The sequence below is a fragment of the Acanthochromis polyacanthus genome, chromosome 12, assembly GCF_021347895.1.
Source record: "Acanthochromis polyacanthus isolate Apoly-LR-REF ecotype Palm Island chromosome 12, KAUST_Apoly_ChrSc, whole genome shotgun sequence".
Taxonomy (NCBI): domain Eukaryota; kingdom Metazoa; phylum Chordata; class Actinopteri; family Pomacentridae; genus Acanthochromis; species Acanthochromis polyacanthus.
In genome coordinates this window covers 160,241-183,571 of record NC_067124.1, presented here as the reverse complement: position 1 = coordinate 183,571, position 23,331 = coordinate 160,241, and the positions used below count along the sequence as shown (strand labels likewise).

Sequence of the window (23,331 nt, the reverse complement as noted above, 5' to 3'; positions counted from 1 at the left end):
GGCAGTATCATGCTCTGTGGAACTGGAGCTTTACACAAAGTAAATGGAATAATGAAGAACAGGGATCACCTCCACATTCTTCAGGAAAAGCCAAAACCATCAGCAGAAGGTTGATCTTGGACACAGTTGGATGTTTCAGCAAGACAATGATCCCAAGCACACATCAGACATGGTAAAGAAATGGTTCCATCAGGCTAGATGAAGGTTCTAGACTGGTCTCCCCAAAGTCCTGACTTAAGCCCATCAAGAACCAGTGGCATGATGAAGAAACAAGTCTGAGTCAGAAGGACAACACATTTAGTTAAACCAATTCTGTTACAGAGTAGTTAAAGACACAACCAGAAGCTTGTGGACAGAAACCAAAAATAGCCAACGGACATTTGACCAAATACTAGCATTGCTGTGTATATGTTTTATTTCAATAGATTGTGTGATAATTCTAGGAGACATGTAATGAATCTATGAAAGAACCCAATACATGATTTTTTAATTTTTTTCCAAGGATTCCATCACAGAAAATTAAGACTTGTAGAATTCATTAGAAACTCAAGACTGCTGTGATCTACATTGTCTTCAAGTGTACGGAAACTTTTGTTCACAACTTTATCTGCAGGAGGCTTGGCTGTAAAAATCCACTCAAGTTTAGTTTAATGGAATGATTGCTTTTTTTTTGAAAATCTGACACTTTACTGTCAGCATTACCACAAACCCTAACTTTATATTGACCATAGATGTAAGAACAAGAGGCAAGTACCACCTTAATAAATAAACACGCCTTTCAGATTGTTAAATGTGCCCTTGGCTTTTATTAAGAACAGCATGATAAAATACCATCATATGACAAAGACCAAAGTGCTGCAGAACCTCAACAGCAATCCTGATCAAATGCCTCATTTCATTCAGTAATAAAAGAATACTACCTGCGGACAGAAACGGTAGCATGAGGAGGATACAGTAACAGTCAGAACAGGGATCATGGTCAGTTTTGGCTTAGCATTGTCTCACAGATATCCTAAATCTGAGAACGGGACTGAAAAAGGAATCCTGCAAAAATCAGTGGATTAGTTGTAAACAACCAGTGTACACATAGAAGACTGTCATTTTTAGACTTACGGAGCATGTGATTTCACTTCCAAGAAGTTAAGAAAATAAAAAGAAATTACTATGACAATCAAATGAAGACAAACCAAAATGTCCATGCTGTGTTTCTTTCTCTATTACAAGAGGCTGAATTTTGCAAATTGTAAGAAGTTGAAAAGAAACTTTGCAGCCAACGAAGGACAAACCAGAGCTCTTCAGAGGTCCCCTATGGCTTTTAAAGAGCACCTTAGAAAAATAAAACTGAATCAAAATGTGAGGTACAGAAGAAATAACCCAGCTTTGAAAGAGGTATTTAAAAGATTTTATGGATGAGCTCCCTCAAATGACTACAAATATTCCTGACATGCACTCCAGAGAGGAAAAATGATCACTATTCACAAGTTATTGTTAAATTAAGACACGCTTTAGAACATCCGACCACCTTGCATAGCCTGGCATAGTAACATCTCACCACTACCTTGAATAAAACATTAAAAGATGATATTGTGACGTGTTGAGCTTCAGCTCACTGCTTTAAAGGACAATGTTTGAGCTCAACGGACGGAAAGAAAACTGAACTCCACAGATGTTGCAGTTAGATCTCATGTAGTGAGGATAAATTAACTGGACTTTAAAATTTGAACAAAACATATACCGGGTGGTCCGTGGACGTCAGGCTAAAACCGTCAAAAAACATCCTATTAAACAACGAAACGGCTCCACAGTGGTGGTGAGCAGGGACAAAGTCACTAAAAATAAGGCTTTTATTTTAAAAATCCTGAGTTAAACAACATTGTCAGTCACACAGACACTGCATGACCTCGAACCCCGGCAACGGAGGTCGTCTCTTCGGTGAGCTTTTCTTTTTTGCATTTTCACAGCGACTCTGTGCTTGAGGCGGAAGAGTCTGGAGCAAAACTACATTCGGCAGTTTTAACTTTATTGCAAGTTTGTTGGTGGTGGTGGTAAATCAAGCTCCTCATTTCAGTTCTGAAAGTCAAGCAACTTCTTTTCCTTTATCACCCCCTGAGGTACCAGAACACCACGAAGATCTCCTCGAACTTCGACCAGGCTGATGTCAGTGTTCCTGATGTTGATCATCCAGCAGTGACTCCGCAGAAAAAACAAAAAATAAACGCTCGTCATACTCCTAAATATTTACAACCCTTCCGGCTGCAGTTTTGCTCCGTCTCCCGCTCAGCCACGCTCAGATGTTTTCGGCCTCTCAGTGGGGAACCTCCCTGATGCTATCCTGGGGTCCACCACGGGCCGTTGGGCGTCGCCGAATGCTTCGCCCGGACGAGATGAGGTCGGCGTAGCCACGAGAGTGAGAGAAGGCGTAGGCGGACCGTCGGGAACGCCGGCCTCGCTGGAAGGCTGATGGCTTCTTCTTCTCCTCTTCCTCCAGCTCCATCTCATACTTCTTCCTGTTTCTCTGGACCTGAAGGAAGATGGGAAATAAATCAGTAACATTACAGCAGCACTGTTATGTCTTTGGTTACCCCATTAGGAAGCACTACTCTGACATGCTGCCCTATCGATATTTTAGGACATTTTTACCATAATCTGCCTCCTGATATTGACAACTGTCCAGCCTAAATAACCTTTTTAAGTACTCTAAGATCTTGAAAAAAAAGGTGTTTTCACTCAGGTTTCATCCTCTTCAAATCCATGAGCAATTCCAGTCTGGTTTTAGAGCTCTCCATACTACAGAGTCTGCTTTGTTGAAGGTCCAAAACAACATCCCCTTGTTAGTGCAACATTTGAAACTGACCAAAAAAATTCTTTACAAAACACTTGGAAAGAGACGATGGATTCCAAGGAACAGTATGAAACATTTGAAATTGAAAAATGGCATCCCCCAGGATTTTATCTTTGGGTCTCTTATATTCTGTCCATGGGTTACATAATTTTGATAAACAATGCCCTTTGTTGCCATTATGCTGATGACATATGGTTTTACCTTCCAGTTGCACCTAGCGATGCTAGTTCAATCATAACCCTCTTTAGCTTTCTTGACGACATCGAACATTGGACAGTTTACTTTTAATTATAATACTAAGATCTCTCTGTAAATGAATAGTACTGTAGGTTCTTAACTTCAATATTTAAATTTGTAGGGTAAATTCATAACACCAGTCACACTTCTCTGCTGGAAAGCCATTAAATGTTGTACAAATGTTCTCATGCTGCTCCTGGGTTACATCACTTTCAAAACCATATCTGATCTCCAATATGCTGATGACAAACAATTCTACTTTCCAGTTACACCGAACAACGACAGTTCAATGAATAACCTCTTTAGTGGACTTGATCACATCAAATGCCTAACAGGTTTGTAGAGTACCAACCATAACACTTAGATCTCTCTGTAAATGAATAGCGCTGTAGGGTCTTAACCTCAACATTTAAACTTGCTGGGTAAATTCATAACGTCTTATTCCTCTTCTGGAAAGCCCTTAAATGTTCTACAAATGTTCTCGGGCTGCCCCCAAGGTACATCATTTTCAAAATCTTTTATATCTTATTTTCAATATGCTGATGACACACAATTCTACCTTCCAGCTGCACCCAACAATGCTAATTCAATGAATAACCTCTTTAGCTGACTTGACAACATCAAATGCCAGACATTTTTGTAGAGTTTCTTACAAGCATCTTATTTCACCAAGAAAAACTCTTTCATCAACATTTTCCTGAGAGAATCCAGGCTGAATAAACTCCCAGAGATCTCACCTTGTCTCCTACAGAGGGCCAGATGGTTTTATGGAGAAACTGGATGCAGATGACCGGCAGGAGGCTGATGCCCACCGTCAGGATGATGGTTAACCACAGGTAGGGCTGACGCAGAGCGTTTGATGCTGCACCTGCAAACACAGAATATACATGTTAATAGAACAGAGAAGATGTGGGGTTCTGCTGCATTTCTGCACCCAAAAACCCTTTCAGTATTTGGATATGAAGCTCCCTTGTTGGGATTACCAGTATACACACACAGGGCATATGTCCATATTTTGGATTTTTTTAAGTAAGGTCATCTTTTATGGGTCAGATTTATCTTAGATTATATATATTTAAAAAATGGACATAGCCACTGTGACATCACCCATTAGCTTGTGAAAGACTGTTTTGAAACTTTGAGTCTGGAATTTGGCCATCGCCATCTTATTCTTTTGAAACTAGATGTTGGCAAGCAAGACTGACCGTGACCCATCAACTACAAGAATGATCATCCTTCAACACACTCCGTTTTATCGTCTATTTCACCCTAAAGGGGACCATAATTTAAAAAATGGCAAATAATGTATGCAAAAAGCCTTGAAACAAGCAACTGAGACAACAAACTTGTTAGGAAAATGTTTACAGACACAAAAAAAAACCAAAAAACGTTTTTTTCCCCCCATTGACTACAATGCAGTCCAGGGTACTGAAACCAGAGGAGACACCCTCTGCTGGCTGTTCCTCTTTCATCATCCCAAATTATCTTCCGACAGGCAAACGCTGTATGAGGAAGATATGCCAGGACTCTCTGCTATGGTCAGAGGTAGATATTGACTATTCTGATGTGACTAAGCAGCCGAGTTGTCTCCATATGACCTTCTCCCAACTACAGGGTGACCCAAAACTTTGGAAACAAATGAAAAGTCTATAATCCAAATAATATATGTTGTTTCAATAAATCAGTACCACAGATATATTCAGAGTATCAGATTAGTGTAAAACAAACATATTTAGACATGTGCATGTTTCTTATACAAACACGTGAACGTTTCCACCACCTGGTTACACTGGTATCTTCTGGAATGTATCTTCATTTATGCTTATGAAGGTTCCTCAAACTGGCCAGTAAATGTTGCCTCATAGTACTTTTGGATGTTTAAAAAAAACAAACAAAAAAAAAAACTGTCAGATACTTTACCATCAAGAGTTTTGAAATGTGACACTGATGGCCTGCATTTTGAAGTTCTGCTCCAGCATACCTGGACCTTATGGTTCTATTCATTTTCTTTGGAGTTATTGCACTCGACAAATACTATGCTTTTAAGTTCTTTTATTATGCTATAACAAAAATGGGTAAAATAAGAGTGAATTCATGCACCCCCAACTGAAATAGACACTGCAGTTAAACTTTGTTTCCAAACTTTTGGGTCACCCTGTACATTGTTTGCATGTATTGCTGCTCTGTCAGTGTCACTTCACAACCTAAGTCATTTGAGTCTGTAGTGTGTCTCTGTGTCTGCCTCGACATCGCTAAACTGCCACAACGGCTGTTAGAAACAATGCAGGGTTAAGGTAGTTGTCAGTTAGCTTCACGTTTTGGAGACTCAGCTTTTATGTACAGTCTGTAAATTTGTCTCGAGGGGCTGCACAATCTTAGAGCTTTGATTTTGGGTAATGAAAAGTTGTCAAAAATATTAAAATCATCTTTCTCAGGGAAAAAGGCAAGAGACTAAGCAAAAAGGTTCACAAAAAATGGAGTTCCTTCCAGGATAGGTGTACATAGATCAAGATATATCTCAATATTCTAAACTCTGACTTTACTGCTGCGGCTGAAGTCTTCCATATACAAACAGCCACTGAAGCTCAAGGATTCTGTAGTTTCTTTGGCATATCAAAGGTCAAAACTACAAAAATTCAGTTTGTGAGGAAGTAAGTTTCTGTAGCATTGAAGTTTCAACAAGACAAAACTTGCATAAAGGTACTTGTAAAACTAGAAGCCCTGGCACCTGTTTACAATGACTGTAATCAAAATGTTATATTGACACCAGATCACAAAATGTCTTGTACAGAGATTTATCACAAACATTTATAGGTAGTTCCATAGCTTTATCGTCTTCCCTCTCACCATTCCGGGTGTAATTTCTGTCCCCTTTTTCAGAAATAAAGCATTAAAAACAACCACCAAACAGCAGACAAAGTTAATGACCAGCAACTCAACTCAAAAAAAATGATGAAAGTGTTGTTTACAGCCCGTTTCTGTTGCCCTTAAAAGATGTTAATTATTGCAGCTTGAAGAGTCCAACCTGCAGGTGCTTTTAAGCAGAAACTATAAAGTCAGACAAGCAGAATGAGTGTATTGCAAGGTGTTGGATGGTTGCAGACTGACCAGTGAAGGTGAAAACAGAGGGGAAGATGACGTGGATTCCAGCGCTGTGGATGTCAAACATGATGCCAAAGTAGATGGCTATGCTGCCCAAAACTGCAAAACAGTTGACGAAGGTCCAGTAGGAGGTATCCAGAGAGATCTGACAAACAAGATGCAAAGATAGAAGTAGGTCATTCACATAAAATAAAGTCATTACACCCTTGAGGAGCCTGGTTGGAGAAACGATATTACGCCACACCTTGACAGCATCACGTACGCATCATTTGGCTTCCTGCTTCATGAATCTGTCACTGACCTGCAGGTTGACAGTGAAGATCAAGGAGGAGGCGGTTACGACGGCGAAGGACTGGTAGTCAGAGGGAGCTTCACCATCCTGCCCCATCGTCTGCAGGAACGCTCCGTAGGGGATGAAGAAGATGATGAGCGAGACGAAGATGCCGTGGAACAGGCTGATGAAGAAGTTCTTGTAGTTGAAGAGCGTCCCCTGCTGGCCGGGCAGGTAGAGTTTGGGGAATTTCAGGCTCAGTCTGTCGTTAACGTCCTGCAGAGGGACGAGGAGCAGGAAGTGGAAAACAGAGTTCTGGATTAGTTTGGCAAAGTGGATTAGAACAGAACTAGAACTTAGTTCTCAGAGTTGATTAGTTTTTCCATTTAATCCCAGAGCCGACCAGCACTTTCTCTGGTTCATTAAAAGTGCCACCAAAAACAAAGTGAATCCTGAACCAGTACGTACTGTACATCACAAACCAGTTCATATTCCCTCTCAGAAATGCTGCTCTTTCTTCCAATGAGCTACCATCAACCTGCCTCATGTTTATATAGTGTCGCTATCTTTGTATTCCTTGTTTAATTACTATATTTGCACCAAAATTTTAGGTTCAAATTGTAGTTAGACACTCCTTCTGCAACCTGTAGTCCCTATTTAAATGCATAAGTGTTTTATTTTGTGCAAGTACAGTGAGAACAAAGAAAAGACCAAAGTTAAATTTCTTGTATGTGTTCGGCCAATAAAGTTGATTCTGATTCTTCTCTAGCTACTAATTGTACTTTTCCATTGACTTTGAGTGAAAAGACCCGTCACTCTTTGACTGTTATCTCAGAAAGAGTTATTTAAATCTGTAAGCCAACTGTGCTGCTTGTATTTAGGTCTGAAATCTTATAAACTCATGTCATAAGTCTTCACAATGGTACCGATTACCTGGCTGTGAATTTAATGAGAATATGTCAAGTGGAATGTTGATATTTTGACAGTTATGCAGAATACGGTCTTCTTTGCATCTCTGCGAAAGCCCAGTTTTTACCTGGTCAAGAAGTCCAACGAGTAGAACGGGTAAGCTGCTGTAACACAGATTGTAAAGAGTGATGAACCAGTCTTCATAAGCAACCTGCAGAGAGAAAAACAACATTTCAGAGCCTCAACGAACAAATACCAGGAGCTGAGGTGTCATGATAAATCAGTATTGATAATAACTCATTAAAGTTCACTTTAGTGTAAACTGGCAACTTCTGGAAAGGGGTAGAACCTCTCCATCCTCTGTGGATCAGACGGTGCTTAGAAGAACCAGCTTACGTCTGAAACCTTCAAATTATTATAACGGTTTCTGCTCGACCATCTCTGATTTGCATGAAAATTTGAGGACATAAAATATGAATATTTAAAGATATTTTCTAAACTTTAGCTTGAGATATCAAATACTTTACAAGAAAAAAAAACTGTAAAAACTGCAATCGACCCACTGTCATCTGCTTCGTTCATGCATTTGTTTGAACAACATCTGAGAAGCTATTAAACATAAAAGCCTGAAATTTTCTGATATTTCTCATCATAATCATCTGCAATATTGTTCTCTTCAAGTAGAAGCTTGGATTATGCCATCTAGCAATATTTTTGTGTTTAATGGTACATGCTTGTCAATGAAAACAACTTTATTTCCATTATTGTGACCAAGTACTTCACATTCAAGCATTCTTAGTTTTGTATTATTATGACCTACAGCTACATGTGGTTCACAAAATATCACTAGTTCGTTTCTGCTTTATCCACTTTTTTGTTAGCTTGGGCTTAAAGATGGAACTTTTCATGACAGCCTCATTTTTTTGGTCATATTTCAGCTCAACCATAGTCAGAGATTATCTGATCTACTTGTCTAATATTACAGATTCTGAATCAATCACATGATGAGAAATAACAGTGAAAATTTCAAGTTTTTATTTTTAATAGTTCCTCAGATGATGTTGAAACAGACTCAAAGATAAGTATGTGAAAACCTGCTGAAAGTGAGCCAACAGACAATAAAAAACACATCAAATTTCACAGATACCATTTAGAATGTTTATAGTTTGTAATGCATAAATAAAAAGGTGAGATGATTTGAGATAGAAAAGATCAGAACCTTTTAGAATCACCAATGTGGAGGTTCTGAAAACAAACTTGATCTTTTGGATCACAAGAATTACTTTTCGAATTATTTACTTCAATATTTCAAACTTTTTGTAGTACTACTTTGTTTAATAAGAACTATTGACACTAACATTACATAAAATACACCAGAAAGTAAAACAAAGTATAATATGCCTCCTTTAATAAATTAATTCTAATAAACTTTCCTCTAGCTAACCCTAACCCAAAATTTAAAGTCATGCATAGAAACATTTTCCCTAAAATTTACTCAGATTAAGTCTTGAATTCTCGACTAAAATGGCGAATCGCATTACCTGTGAGGAGTATCCGCTGAAGAAGGAGTACCAGAAGTGGACCAGAGTGAAGGCGAAGTTCTTGAAGAAGAAGTAACGCAGGAACTTGCACATCCGGATGTAGGACCAGCGTCCGTGAACCAGCAGGAGGCGCTGCAGGTAACGGAACTGGGCGAAGGCGTAGTCGCTGGACATGACGGCCTGCATCCCCTCCTGACCGCTGATACCGACACCGATGTCTGCAGCTGGAGGGACCGGAGACGGAGAGAGGAATTATTAGCGATGTGAGATAAATAGAAAAATAAAGTGTCCGTTAGCACGAGACGAGTGAATCTGTCCTTACTCTTGATCATGTTGACGTCGTTGGCTCCGTCGCCGATGGACAGCGTCACGGCCTTCTTGTACTTCTTCACCAGACTCACCACGTTGGCCTTTTGTTTCGGTGTCACGCGACAGCAGATGACCGCCTCGCACTCACAAGCCATGTCCACAAAGTCGATCTATGGGAGGGAATTCATTTCACTACGTCTGCCATCAAGAGGCCAGTTGGTGTTGCATCATCCATTAAACATGTAGATTCCTCCTCAGATTTAACCGTATTATCTCTCCTGACCATTAGATAAAGTCAGTTTACATTACAAAGGTTTGCCGGGATGATTGTAAATCATTTTACTGGTGGAATTAAATCAGAATAAGTGGTTTTGAGCTAAGATTCTATAATAATCTGACAGTACAAAATTAACATCTGTTATTTTATATCGGAATATACAAACTATAGTAGAGTTATGTGAAGGGGTATCCATTAGTTTGAACAAAAATGATAAGGCAAACTTTCAATATGTGAATTTTCAGGACTTTTGAGGGAAGACGTCTCCATAAGCATCAATGATTTTCAAAACTTTAGCCTTGCTAATGTTAGATGTGTGGTAGAGTATGTACTCTGCCATCTAACACACTAACATAAAAGCTAGCAAGCAGTAAAAATGTGTTATCTGCATAAAAGACTAATTGGTTGACTTCATGCTTAGCTAGTAATGTGTGCTAATATTAGCTTGCTGTAACTAGCCAGGCTGAATTCTTTGCTAATATTGACTAAAGATCTTGGCTGATTTGATGTTATTTTTACGTTGGAAATTTAAATATTAATGAAAATAAATTACATTTTTGTCCTGCAGGCTCCTCAATTTAAAAATTCATTGCCAAGAAAAATTCAAAAGTGATTTCTGTACCTATAATCTAACATTTATGTTACAGTTAAAGTTAGAACAATCCTAAAATTTGAGAATATAGTTAATCATATGGACACGTTTTCATTGATTAAAATGACTTCTGATGTTGGTTTACCTCTTATTCAAGACCTCACAGGTAGGTTTATGATAAAGCTGTGGTCTTGTGTGATTTATTGACCCTCTAAATTCTTGAGTCTCTAACACACTGATGTTCTTTTCACCTGTCTCATTTCTTTTTCCAAGTCGTTCATCGGTTGTCCGTCCTGAGGGCTGCTGGGAGGAGATCGCCTTCCCAGACGACGGAGACGCAGACGGCGGCGTTTCTTCTTCTTTTCGTACAAAATCTCGTTCTGAGAAAAAAAATCAACAGAATTAATCAGCATTTAAATAACAGAGCAGACAAAGTGCTTCTGGACAAGGTAAACAAATTCAAAAAGAACTTCTTCCAACTTCTTCAAGCTTTGCTCTTTATGTTTAAACTGGTTGCTTTCCTGTCGGTCATGAATGAGTCTCACCAGCCATCCTCCGGTGATGATCAGAGCGTTTTTGCCCGGTTGGGTGAAGAAAGGTTCTGCGGGTTTCTTTTTGCGTTGATGGACAGTTTGAGGTTCGTTCCTCCTGTTGGCCTGACGACTGCTCAGCTTCTCACTGCAGACACACAAAGCAACAAACATCTTGTCTTGCATCCCTGTTTGTTGCTCAAAGAAAGATGTTGAGGTACAACAAGGGACACAGGACTTAATATCAGGCATCCTGGTTGATGCCAACTTGGTTTGACAAATTTAAACTGCTGAAGATCAAAGAAACCACCAAAGTGGTTTCCTAACCCTTTGATGCGCAGTGTATGTCAGCAGATACCCATTTTCAGTTGGATTTGGGTCACTTTTGACTCATGTTGTGCATCACAGTAAAACTCAAGATGGAGAGTTAAAAATGAGGATAAAAATAGATCTAGTGATGCTACAAACTTTGTACAACTCCAACTGGAGACCTTCAAAACCTGATACAGCTGTTCCACATCTGCAGTAGTGACCCTTAAAATCAGGAAATACACTTCGATGCTTTGACCCCACAACCTGAAGGCCTGTTATCTTTTATAGAATAAAATTGCCAAAACCCCAAAGCCAGAAACTGTAAGAACCATAAAATTGTCGGATTTTTCGACTGCTCCATTGGGAAAATTGGCCAAATCTGAACTCCATATGTCTCATTTTAAAATATATTATATGGAAGTACGAGCTAAGTGTCCTGTTGCATTTTATACAGATAGGAATCTGTGGAAAGTGGTGGTGGAGTACAGTGGTGTGTTTAGCATTTTGGATAATCTCTCATTGGCAGTGTAGCAATGAAGAATATAAATAAAGGTTCTTCTATGTTTATTCTCAAGCTTATTTAATCTATAAGTCTGCTCAGTGCTTCTGATGAGTGGTTCCATCCAAAAAAAAAATCTAACTTTTACAATTTCTGCCTGTCAGTCTCAGAAACAAAAGTATTGTCTGTTATATTCATAGAACCAGTTTAAAACTTCAAAACTGTTTGACTTGGATGAGACCATCTAATATTGTAGATTTTGTGGTAGAACTTGTCAAACCTGCTCAATTAGTTATCAAAGTTAAACGAAAACTACTTTTTTCCATGTTCCTGACCAAGTATTTTGCATATTAAAGTACTCTGTATGTTAAATTTTGTATTATTGTGATATCCAGCAACATGTGGTCCAGAAAATATCACCAGTTCATTTCTGGAGTATCAGTTTTTGTTGTTTGTGTGAGCTGAACAACTTTTTTTGGGACTTTTTAGGACAGCTTCATTTTTTTTCCATATTTCAACTCTCCCACAATTCGAGATTATTTGATCTACTTGTCCAATATTACAGATTCTGAATCAATGGCGTGATGAGAAATAACAGTAAAAAAATTCAGGTTTTTATCTTTAATAGTTCCTTTGATATCGTAGCCCAAACAGCCTCATCACAAACTGTTGAACCATTAGGACTTGTAGGGTACGTACACTCTGTCCAGGGCAGCGTTGCGTTGACAGTAGCTCTTTAAAAGCTTCTTAAAACACACCAAAAACCACTTAAAACACACTTTTTATACCTCAAACAGAAGGTTTGAGATCTAATATTCCCTTAAAGAAAGTCTCAGTAAGAACCAAATCTGAGGAAGAACCAGAGGCAGAAAGTGAACAGGTAGATTCAGAACTTCATCCATATTTGATGCATTCAGTCAAAGGTAATTAAGCTCAGTGTGTGATGATGATAATATGATGGGAAATAATAAAAAATGAAGTTTTTATCTATAATAGTTCCTCAGATATTGTTGTTCAAACAGCCTCAACTTTCAAACCTGCTGAAAGAGGGTTGACAGGAAATTTTTGATCTCGGAAAGCTTTTAATCGATGTAAAATTTCAGATACCATTTTAAATATCCACATTTCATGATGAAACAGTTTGAAGGCATGGTTGAGCCTGAAGATTTGAGGTGAAATAAACCCGCATGTTGGACGAAGTGGCGTGTAATTCGACCTACTTGACGTCTTCTCCGTAGTGAATCTGCATGTCGTCCGTCAGAAGGGAACAGGAATATCCGATGTTCTCTGCCGTTTCTGGGGAGAAACAACAAATAAATCAAGAAGAAACGAACACGACAACTTCTCCTAACCCTGTTATCAGGATTCAGTCCAGTTCTATGCATTAGAAGTGACACTACCTTTCTTATCTCCAGTCAGGACCCAGATCTTGATGTCGGCCTTGGCCAGCTTGGCGATGGTCTCCGGCACTCCGTCCTGCAGTTTGTCCTCGATGGCGGTCGCTCCGATCAGCTAAATACAGAAACGCCGATGGTTAGACGTGACAGATGCTCGATGTTTTCCATTTTACAGATATTTACTTGAAAGTTTGAGGTCTTTGAAGCTGTTAAGAAAGAACGTGTCCTTCAAAAGCTCCAAACACCATTTTTTCAGTGAAGATATCCAATAAATAGATGGTGTATGTGGGTGTGTGTATGTTGGTATGTTTGTGTGTGTGGGTCTGTATGTCTGTTCGTATGTCTACGTATGTGTGTGAATGTATATGTGATTGTGTATATTTGTGGGGGGTGGGAGGTTTCGGGTTTTTTATAGTGTTATTTTTGTTTTTATCCTCTGTGAGGCACTTTGTGTTGCTATACTGTATGAAAAGTGCCATATAAATAAAGTTGATTTGATTTGATAAATTCAAATATTTCATCCAACAAAAACACATTTTCCAATAATCTCAACTTACACCGCATCATAACCTGTTAAAATATCAGACTAAACTAACACTTTAGGACCTTAGTTTCATTTGTAGATCAGTTAGGTTATTCTCCATAATTACAAATTCCATATGTAGTTTGGTAAATTAGAATTATTTATCATCTTTGTAGGGTTTTAATCCCTCTAATTATGAATTATTCACCACTGTTGGATCTGAACATCAGTATTTACACTTGTTGGGTTCATTCATGAGGTAAATTATGTTTATTTTCATACTCAGCTGTTGTTTTAAATGTTCTTTAAAAGAAACAGCAGCTCAGTTTCCTGTCCACTCACCATCAGGTTGTTCTCGATCTGTTCGTACACTTGGTCCAGGGCGGCGTCTCGGTTCGTCAACGTTAGCTGGGCGTCTTTGTGCTTCCTGGACCAGGCTTCGTACTCCTCGGCGCTGATGTCTTTGTAGCACAAACACAGCGTCCTCAAGGTCTCGTTGGCGAAGACCTGAAAAAACACCGACCGTGAGGAAACAAAGCCCGATTCTGTGGAACAGTCTGAAGCGGTGGAAACAGACGGAGTCTACTCACGTCCAGAGCTGTCTGGGTGGTCTCCTTGTGTCTGGAGTTGGCCGCCAGTCGCTCATAGATGACGGTGTCGGCTCCTTTACAGTACAGACGAATACGACCATCAGGAAACTTCACTGGAAGACCAAAGAAAGACAGAAATGGAGGCGCATAGTCACGGTTTTACAGTAAAAATTTTCAAAGTTAAATCCAAATCCTGCGGTAAACAAATCAGCATTCACCTGAACAGCAGTTTTGTGTCTCATTTTTGTCGCTTTGTGTCTTGGTTTTGTCACTTTGTTTCATGTTTTTGTCATTTTGTGTCTCGAATTTGTTGTTCTATGTCTCGTTTTTGTCATTTTGTCTCATTTGTCATTTTGTCTTGAATTTGTTTTGTGTCTCGTTTGTCATTTTGTGTCTTTATTTTGTTATTTTATGTCTCGTTTTTGTCATATTGTGTCTTGTTTTTGTCGTTTTGGGTCTTGGTTTTGTCATTTTGTGTCCCGTTTTTGTTGTTTTGTACTTTGTTTTTGTAATTTTCTGTTTCGGTTTTGTCATGTTTTTCCAGAATCGGCATGCAACCCAAAAACAAGCAGACTTGTATGTCACTTGAGAATCTACGCTGACAGTGAAATTAGACATTTAACAACATAAAAAGCCAGATTACATGATTAAATCCTGGGATAGTTCTAGTCTATCAATCATGCTTGAGTTGCATTAATGTGTTAAGTGTGTATTTATGCTGTATTTTCAATTTCTGGTCTTTTTTTGACCCTTCAGATTGCTGCATGCCTCAGCCTTAAGAGCATTCCTTCATCATTTTCAGCTGTATTCTCTTAACTTTTTATACTTTAGGACCATAAAATACTCCAAGATTTAGCATTTTACTTTGTTGTTTGCTTCCAAGTTTCTAAAAACGGTATGGACTGCGAGTTTTCTGCAGTTTAACTTTGACCTTTTGAAGTGTGATTGCGTGTTTGTGTTCATACAGATGATGGACATGCGCTTGCGGTCCGAGTTGAAGTCGAGCAGCGCCAGCATCTCGTAGGTGGTCTCCTGGTCCATCTCCCTGATGGTGATGGTGTCCTGAGTACGAGACAGAAACACGAAGCCGAAGTTCCTGGCAGCCGTCACCAAGGCACCTTCATCTGGAGACGCCGCCTGATAAATCAGTTCACCTGACAGGAACAAACCAAAGCACACCTGTCAACACCTGCAGCTTCATTCTTCACAGTGACGATTTTAAAGCATCGTGTTTTTTGATCCCAATTTTTTGTCATCAGATCATCAGAACAGAAAGTCCAGTAGAAAACCACAAATTCATACATTTTGGGAACCTAAACCATCAATTCTGAATCAATGACATGATGAGAAATAACAGTGAGAATTCCAGGTTTTTATCTTTAATAGTTTGAGATATTGTTGTTCAAAAAGCCTCATTACGGGTGTCAAAGTAGCCAGTAGAACATGTAGGGTATGTATACTCTGTCCAATGCAGTGACAGTAGATTGAAATATCCAACATTTCTGATTTTAAAATAGCTTCTAGCAAATCAGAGATGGTTGAGCAGAAGAAAACTGAAGCTCTGAGATAGAATAACTTTTGTATTTATGGTTTCATTGCACAGATCTGTTGCTTAATCTTTGTTGGAACCTCAACTCCAGTTTTACCGTCTTTGTTCTCGACCATGACTGTGTGGCAGAGCGACAGCAGCTTGAAGAACTCCATAGCGTCTCTGTCCTTCTTGGATCGGACGTGAGCCACCAGGTAGTTATCCATGAACTGGAACTTCTTGTCAGCGTAGCGGTTCCAGTTCCAGTCCACCGGCTGACGGGGAACATAGAAAGCCTCGTTTAGCCATTCCTCTGAGCACATTAGCCCATATTTTTACCACAAAGATGAGTTTTTATAATAAAGTTGGACTGGTTCTTGATACTATTGGCTTGTTTCGCTGGTAAAGCTGATTTTTTTTACCCTTCCTCGGTCCAGTGACACTCCTTCAGCAGTGGTTGGGTCACCTGAGGGGAATAAAAAACAAAAACCAGTGAGGAGAAACCTGCAGAAACAATACAAGGTGCAGCAACACGCACACCTATAAAAACAAATAGAAGACACATAGACGGTGATAGGAATGCACCTGAATATTTTTACCATTTTATTTCCTTATCTACGCTACTTTATGGTTCATTTTAATGATTTTGTGTCTGGCTCTTTGTGCTGCGTCTTTTATAAATGTTGTTTGTTCGGCACTTATCTTCATTCTAGAGGTCTGAGGTTTGCCAAATGGAAGATTAAAAGTTTTGTGTTTGTCTTTTTTTTTGTTTTTTTACAAATACATGATGTAATACAAATCGAACTGATCTTTGCTGTCGTTGCTACAAACGGCCAGCAGGTGTCGCTCTTTTGTCATCAACTGAGTTCACAGAGAACCAGTTTAAGCCCTCTAAAACCACACAGATCACAGTTTAAAAGAATTTACTGATATTTTAATATCGTTTCATCTCAAAAACATTAGATTTTTAGAACTATTTCTGCTCGAACATCTCTCATTTGCCTGACATCTCTACAGCATAAAATGCAGATATTTATAAAGATATTTGTGAAGTTTTAGCTTCATATACCATATATTTTCCTAAAGACGATTGTTTAAAGGATAGCCTGTCAATCTACTTTTAAAATCCTGAAACTTTTATGGTACAACTTGTCAAGTTCATCGAAAAAAAAACCCTTTTTCCATTTCTGTCACCAAGTATTTTATATTAAAGTATTCTACATGTTTAGTTTTGTGTTACTGTCACATGCAGCTGCATGTGGTTCAGAAAATATCACAAGTTCATGTCAGTATGATCAGTTATTTTTTTTAATTTGAGCTCATAGATGCGACTTTTAATGGCGGCTTCATATTTTTTTCATATTTCAATTTACCCATAATCAGAGATTCTTTGATCTATTTGTCCAGTATTACAGATTCTGAATCAATGACATGATGAGAAATAACAGAAAATTTCAGGTTTTATCTTTAATAGTTCCTCAGATGTTGAAGTAACCAGCAGACTCTGTAGGGTACGTATACTGGTGGTGGAGATTGTTCTGTTTAAAAAGATCTAAAAACACACACACAAAAAACATAAAACACAATTGTTTTACCTCAAATGGAATGTTTAAGATCGAATGTTTTCCCAAAGAAAGTTTAACAGTTCCTCAGATGTTGTTGTTCAAACAGACTCAGATTTCAATGTGAGGAAAAACCTGATGGAAGTGGGTCGACAACCGTATCTTGGAAAGCATTTGAAGAATGAATCTAAAATTTCACAGGTACCATTTTAAATATTCATAATTTATTATCAAACAGTTTCAAGTAAATCAGAGATGGTCGAGCAGAAGATCCCTGATTGTTAGAGATGGAAAAACCACTTATTTTAATAAGTACTTTCCAGGCATGTGCAGCAATTTGAGCTCAAATCATCATTTCATTCATTAAGTAAATACTCCAAGCACTGGATGGTTCTGCCTCCCGAAATGTGTGAGTTTATGTTTTCTACTCAACATTTAGATATTTTTGGACTGCTGGTGAGACAAAATGAGACATCTGATGGCAGTAAGTTGGTTTCTGAAGTGACTAAATGATGAATTCATTAAAATAATCATTAGCTGTAGCTCTATTAATGATAATTACAACAATTTCACAGTTGAAAAAGCTACTTTATTAATCAGTCGGTGGACAGATAGGTCCTGTTAGACACATTTCAAGCAGAAAATGCCGCATGTTGTCATGCTCCAGCTCCTAATACAGCAGGATTTGCAGTTTTGTTTTGTCATATCCAACATTTAACATCATTAAGTTTGGTTTTTGGAAAGGGTCCGGTAAAACATTTGGTCTAGAATGTTGATTTTTTTACATTTCATAGTCCAAACTATTAATCAGTCAGTGGAGGAAATACTCACCTGACTGATCAAGAATGGAAATAATTCTTAGCTGCAGTTAAAATACAAAAAAATCTGAGAATTTCTCTAAGAAATCATTAAACAGAACCTGGATGAGCATCACAAACTGGATGGATGGATTAACCCATTAAATATAACTAATTAATTTTAAAAAGGCAGTTTTATCTAAATTCACATCATTTTCTAACTGTGTTACCACCAACAACAGGCTACAAACCCATCTAGACTTTTGTAAATGACTTAAGACCGGTTAAGAACTTTTTGGAAGAACTTCTTACATCCTTAAGACTTGCAGTGTCAGTCTTTACCTCTCTTGGTTTTATTTTACCAACACTGCCAGACCTCTTCTGGTGTTTTTTAACTTCTGTACTTTGGTTTTAATCTGGTGTTTGAGGATAATAAAGTCTGTTGGTACCGTAGCTTCGCCCAGAGATGGTGCACTTCTTAAACGCCATGATGTTCTGTGTCAGAGTTCCCGTCTTGTCGGAGAAGATGTACTCGATCTGACCGAGCTGCTCATTCAAGGTGGTGGTTCGAGCCTGTTTAATGGAGAAATGTACACGTTAGAAGGACAGAAAGCACCGGATATAAGCTGCTGGTGTAAATCCTGCTTTTTGATGCTGCACCCGGGAGCTCTGCAGTTAAAACGGAGGTCAAACATCCCAATTTGTGGTCCAGTTTAGCCCAAAACTTTAAAGATAGTTTGTCAATATTAAGAAAAAAAGGTCTTTATCTGTAAAATGTTACACCTTCTGAAAGAAAACCGATGCATTCTAACATTAATATTCATAGAATCAGAAGAAGAGGCAAACGAAGAATTGGAAGAAGATGAAAAAGAATAAGAAAAGAAGAAGAAGATAAATTGTAAGAAGATGCAGAAGCAGCATGGAAAGAAGAAGAATGAGGAGAAGAATTGGAAGAAGAAGAAGAGGACAAAGATGAAGAAGCAGTATGGAGAGAAGAATGAGGAGGAGAAGAAGAATTTGAAGAAGAAATATGAACAGAAGAAGCAGAACAAGAAGAATTGGAAGGACAAGAACAAGAAGAGGAGGCAGAGGAAGACGAAGACGAAGCATGAAAAGAAGATGAAGAAAAAGACGAAGAATCATGAGAAGAAGGCGACGAAGACGAAGAAGAAGGCGAAGAAGACGAAGAAGCAGAAGAATATGAAGAAGCATGAGAAGAAGAAGAATATGAAGAAGCATGAGAAGACGAAGAAGAAGCATGAAAAGAAGAAGATGAAGAAGAAGAAAAAGCATACGAAGAAGCAGTATGAAAAGAAGAAGATGAAGAAGAAGTGTACCTTGGCTGGTGTGTCTTTCTCTGCAAAATACATCTGCAGGTCCCAGTTGATGAACTTACTCTGTCCGAGTCGAATCACCTCCACACTGTTCATGAAGCAGACAAATAGGTTGTTTTACAAAACGTGCGCCAAATTTTAACATGAGCTGTGCTGTCCCCTTTATGGATATTTTTCGCATTTTTTTCGGAGTTTAACACGACTTTAGGCTCAGTTGTTGCTCTTTCCAGTCAGGATTTGTCTCTCATCTTTGGGGACATGTTTAGCATATTTGTGGTAGTTTACCATTACTACGTGGTCATCTTTTGTTCTTTCTAGATTCTTTGCGTCTCTTTATTGTTATTTATATTGAGCATTTTCGGTTGGGTTGTGTCTCTTTCATGAACAAAATGCCTACAATGGGGACTCTTACCCAGAAGCCTTTGGGTCAGGAAGCTTGATCAACAACCTATCTATGTGTGTTTTGTATGGATACAAATGTTTTTTGCATGTACCTACATTGAATATGCAAAGTATGCAGCATTGTGCAATGATTGTCCCCAAGACAGTTTTTATTGTGAACAAATACACAGATTAAGTTCATGTACAGCGGCTTAGACACTTCTACAGTTATGAAAGTAGAGCATAAACTGTGTGTTACTATTGAGAAAAGTGAAAATCCCATCTAACCCAAGTCTTCTTTTCCTGGCAGTGCAATCCAGGCAGTAGTACAAAAGTCTGCATTTAGTGCCAGCGTGTAACTTCACGAATATGTGGAGAAGAACCAGACTTTTTGATTTGACTGACCTGACGTAGAGTGAAATGGGCACCATGGTGTTGAGGACGATGATGTATCCCCAGAAGCTGAGGAAGCCTCTGTAGGAGGCGCCCTGGTCTTTGCCGTCATACAGATACCAGGCTTTAGATCCGATCTCCTCGTACCAGTAGGTGTGACCGATGGCCAGACCAGCCGCCACCAGGATGAGCAGCGCAAAGATCTACAGCGACAGAAGCAGTTATTTACCAAGAGACTGTCAAATGGGTCGTTACACCTCAGTTCACCAAATATTTACAAATGTTCACACCTAAACATCTCATATTTATCAGAGTTTGTTTCTGTGCAGGTTATTTTTGCGCCGTTTTCTTCTAACCAATCTGTGGGTCAATGTTTAAAGAGCCACAATCTGAGAAAGAATGTAGCTGCATCACTTGTATCACTTGAAAATTCTGCTCAAAGCAAATTTTAAAAAGCAAAACACGTCAGAAATGTGATCGTAAACGACGATGGAACCATTGATCAGGAGATAAAAACTAGTGTTGACTTACTGTGTAAACCATGTAGTTCATCAGCTCATCAATTTTGGTCCTCTTGAATCTGGTTTTGGCCGCCGTTCCTCATGATCTTGGTGTCGGCTCTGCAGCAACGTGCATTATATTGGTCATTAACGATCAGTTATTAATAATAAACCCAAATATTCACAACAGTCAATCAGAATCAGTTTAATCAAAAAATAGGTTAAACAAGACGAACAATGGTCATCAATATCCCCCGCCACATGTGATGTCTATGAGTCTATATCCAAATAGTGATCAAGGGCCATAACTCTGTTAAATATTATCACACAGGTCTCATTTTCGAACTCGATCAAGGTGTCCATGGTGTGAAGCTACACACTAAATTTTGTAATCCTAGCTGTACTAGTTTCCGAGAAAAGTTGTCCCCTTCATCTCGGACGGACGGACGGAGGCCAAACCTATATCCCCCTTTTCCCACTTCGTGGAGGCCGGGGGATAAATAAAAAGTGTTACAGGTGACTAAAAATAAGCATTACAAGAGATTAGTAAGTAATAAAATAGATGTATGTTGATGCTATTGAGTCAACCGACAGCTGTTTATAAGCAATTTAAGGAAACATCTTCAAATATCTTTCTTTCTCCAAAGAGGAGGGTAAAAGCCAAATATATTTCCATTTATTTATCACGTTAGAGTAGGAAAAGCAGCAAATTCTGACATTTGAGAAACTGAAAAAGAAAAATCGAGATTTGAATGACGAATGAGCAGAATATTCTTCTGTAGTGAATAATTTCAGCTCTAAAGCATTTTTTTCTTTGATTTAGATGCAATTTAAAAAATATTAAACTATTTCCAATTTTAAATATGCACTGATCGTTTATTTTTGGTTTCAAGCTATAAACATCCAAGTAAGGTGATTGTTTGCAATCCATTAAACAAAAGCTGTGTATCAGCATAAAAAGATGATATTTATGTTCTTTTCCCCAATTTCGAGCACTGCATGTCTCACGAACCTGCGAAGATGACCAGGCCGTGACACTCCTCGGTGTTCCGGACCTTGCAGCCTCTCAGCAGCATGTTGTCCAGTTCTAACGGGTACTGCTCCTGGTTCCACCGCATCACCCCCAAGAACTTATCCAGACGGTTGTTCGGCTCTTCACACTCGATCAAGGCTTCAAAACAGACGGGAGGACACAAGGACGGCTTTAATTTGATGGGTCATGGAGCATGAAAATGCTCAGGAGGTGTTGAGATGCTTAATTCTAGATGTAGATCTTTTTTAACATCAACAATTAATATCCTCATTTGCTGACGTCTAATTGTTTGTTTACTTGTTAAACCAGTTTTAAAAGAAATATACATTAGAAGTTAAATGAATATCAGCTCCAAATATCGATTATTGGTCCCCTGATTACTAAGAATCACAATCAGACATGAATAAACTAAATGAGGTTTTCTGAAGGGATTTTTCTCGGTTTCTGTGATTGTGAACAACTCTTACCATTAAACTCAGCCAGCTGCCGTTCCTCCTGAAGCATCTCGTCGGTCACTCGGAGTCCCATCTTGAATTTCAGGTTGGTTTCTCTGCAACAGGAAGACAGTCTGAACTTAATACTGAAGACTAAGGAAAATATGGATTGTAATGGGACAAACTTGGGGAAATGAACAAAACAATAGAATAACTCAAGTATTAAAGGTTTCCTGCCCAAGTTACTAGTTTTATTCATGAAAATTGGTTCTCTAATGTACTGAAAACATGATCCAAAGACAACATCGATGCTGGTGTTCCAGTTTAGTCGTCATTAACCGTAACATGGTTCCATTAGAGGCGTCCTGTTTGTTTGATTTAAAAGGCGTTTCCCTCTTAATCACAGAATACATGCTGGACACGGAGTATGACTTGGCAGAGCTGCTTTAACTTGGCAAAAAGCTCTGCACAAATTTACTTTACTCCTATCAGTGAGTAAGTTGTTGACCGAATGCTCGAGAGAAACACTGATTAAACACACTGATCCAACACTCCAGTCCCAGGTTTTAAAGTAGCATTCAGTACAGACAGTAAACCTGATAACTTAGCGCATACTCTACAAGTTTTTTTCCCCCACTGAAAGTAGAATTAAAAGTCTTACCCGTCGAGTTCAGCCGTTTCTACGTAACAGAGGCTGTTTGGGTTGGAGCTGGACAACAGCAGGATGTCGGCCTGAAGAGAACAGAAACGGACATTTTAACCATGTAGCGTCCAGATGGGTTTATTATCATTTACAATCTGCATAAAACAACATTCAAAGACTTAAACCTGCTAGAAATCAAACAAGTCAAGAATCTATGAACGATCTAGCACTGAAATGTGGAGTTTTATAGTTATTCATCATCTCAGGTCTGAAATCATGGTTAGATGACACAATGCAACCCTTCATCTAACTCTATAAAGTTAAAGAAACTAGAGGGTGTTAGCATTATTATAGCGGCCTGCAGTTTGCTAGCACCAAATGCATCTTTCCTGGATGCCAGAAACTGCAAAACAGCTTGGTGTTGATAAAATTTCCACAAAATTATGAGATCCAGAAGCTTCCACATCTGCAGGGACTTCATCACACTAGGTAGTTCTACAAACTGGGTTTCATAGATAATCCTGTTACCGATAAACTGAACCCAACAGTCGAATTCCTTCTTTGCCGTTCATCCATCCATCGCATGGACATCTTGCGCCATCGTTGACGGGACATGGCCAACAATTTCAGTTTCTTAAAAGAAGGTAACTTAGCCAAAGTTCCAAAAGTGTTCTGGATCTACCAAATGTGGTTTCACTTCCTGTTTGGTTCAGGTCCATATGCACGGTTAGCACAGTTCCAGCACCGTCAAAGGACACAAGCCTGCCTAATTTTTTTTTTTAATGATAGTTTTAA

General features: G+C 38.7%; 1 protein-coding gene across 1 annotated transcript; it reads right to left on the bottom strand.

Moving 5' to 3' along the window:
• Positions 1–782: 782 nt before the first annotated feature.
• On the bottom strand, positions 783–23,127 carry LOC110946606 (phospholipid-transporting ATPase IC-like). Its single transcript, XM_051956360.1, is given in 25 exon segments — positions 783–2,521; positions 3,817–3,947; positions 6,188–6,326; positions 6,483–6,728; positions 7,489–7,572; positions 8,903–9,126; positions 9,225–9,381; positions 10,332–10,460; positions 10,626–10,758; positions 12,642–12,717; positions 12,822–12,933; positions 13,684–13,848; positions 13,932–14,044; positions 14,897–15,085; positions 15,578–15,734; positions 15,882–15,925; positions 18,268–18,391; positions 19,156–19,240; positions 19,939–20,129; positions 20,458–20,514; positions 20,516–20,546; positions 21,435–21,597; positions 21,927–22,009; positions 22,555–22,625; positions 23,065–23,127. Coding segments are annotated over 25 exon segments (3,183 nt in total). The 3' UTR covers positions 783–2,305.
• Positions 23,128–23,331: the final 204 nt, after the last annotated feature.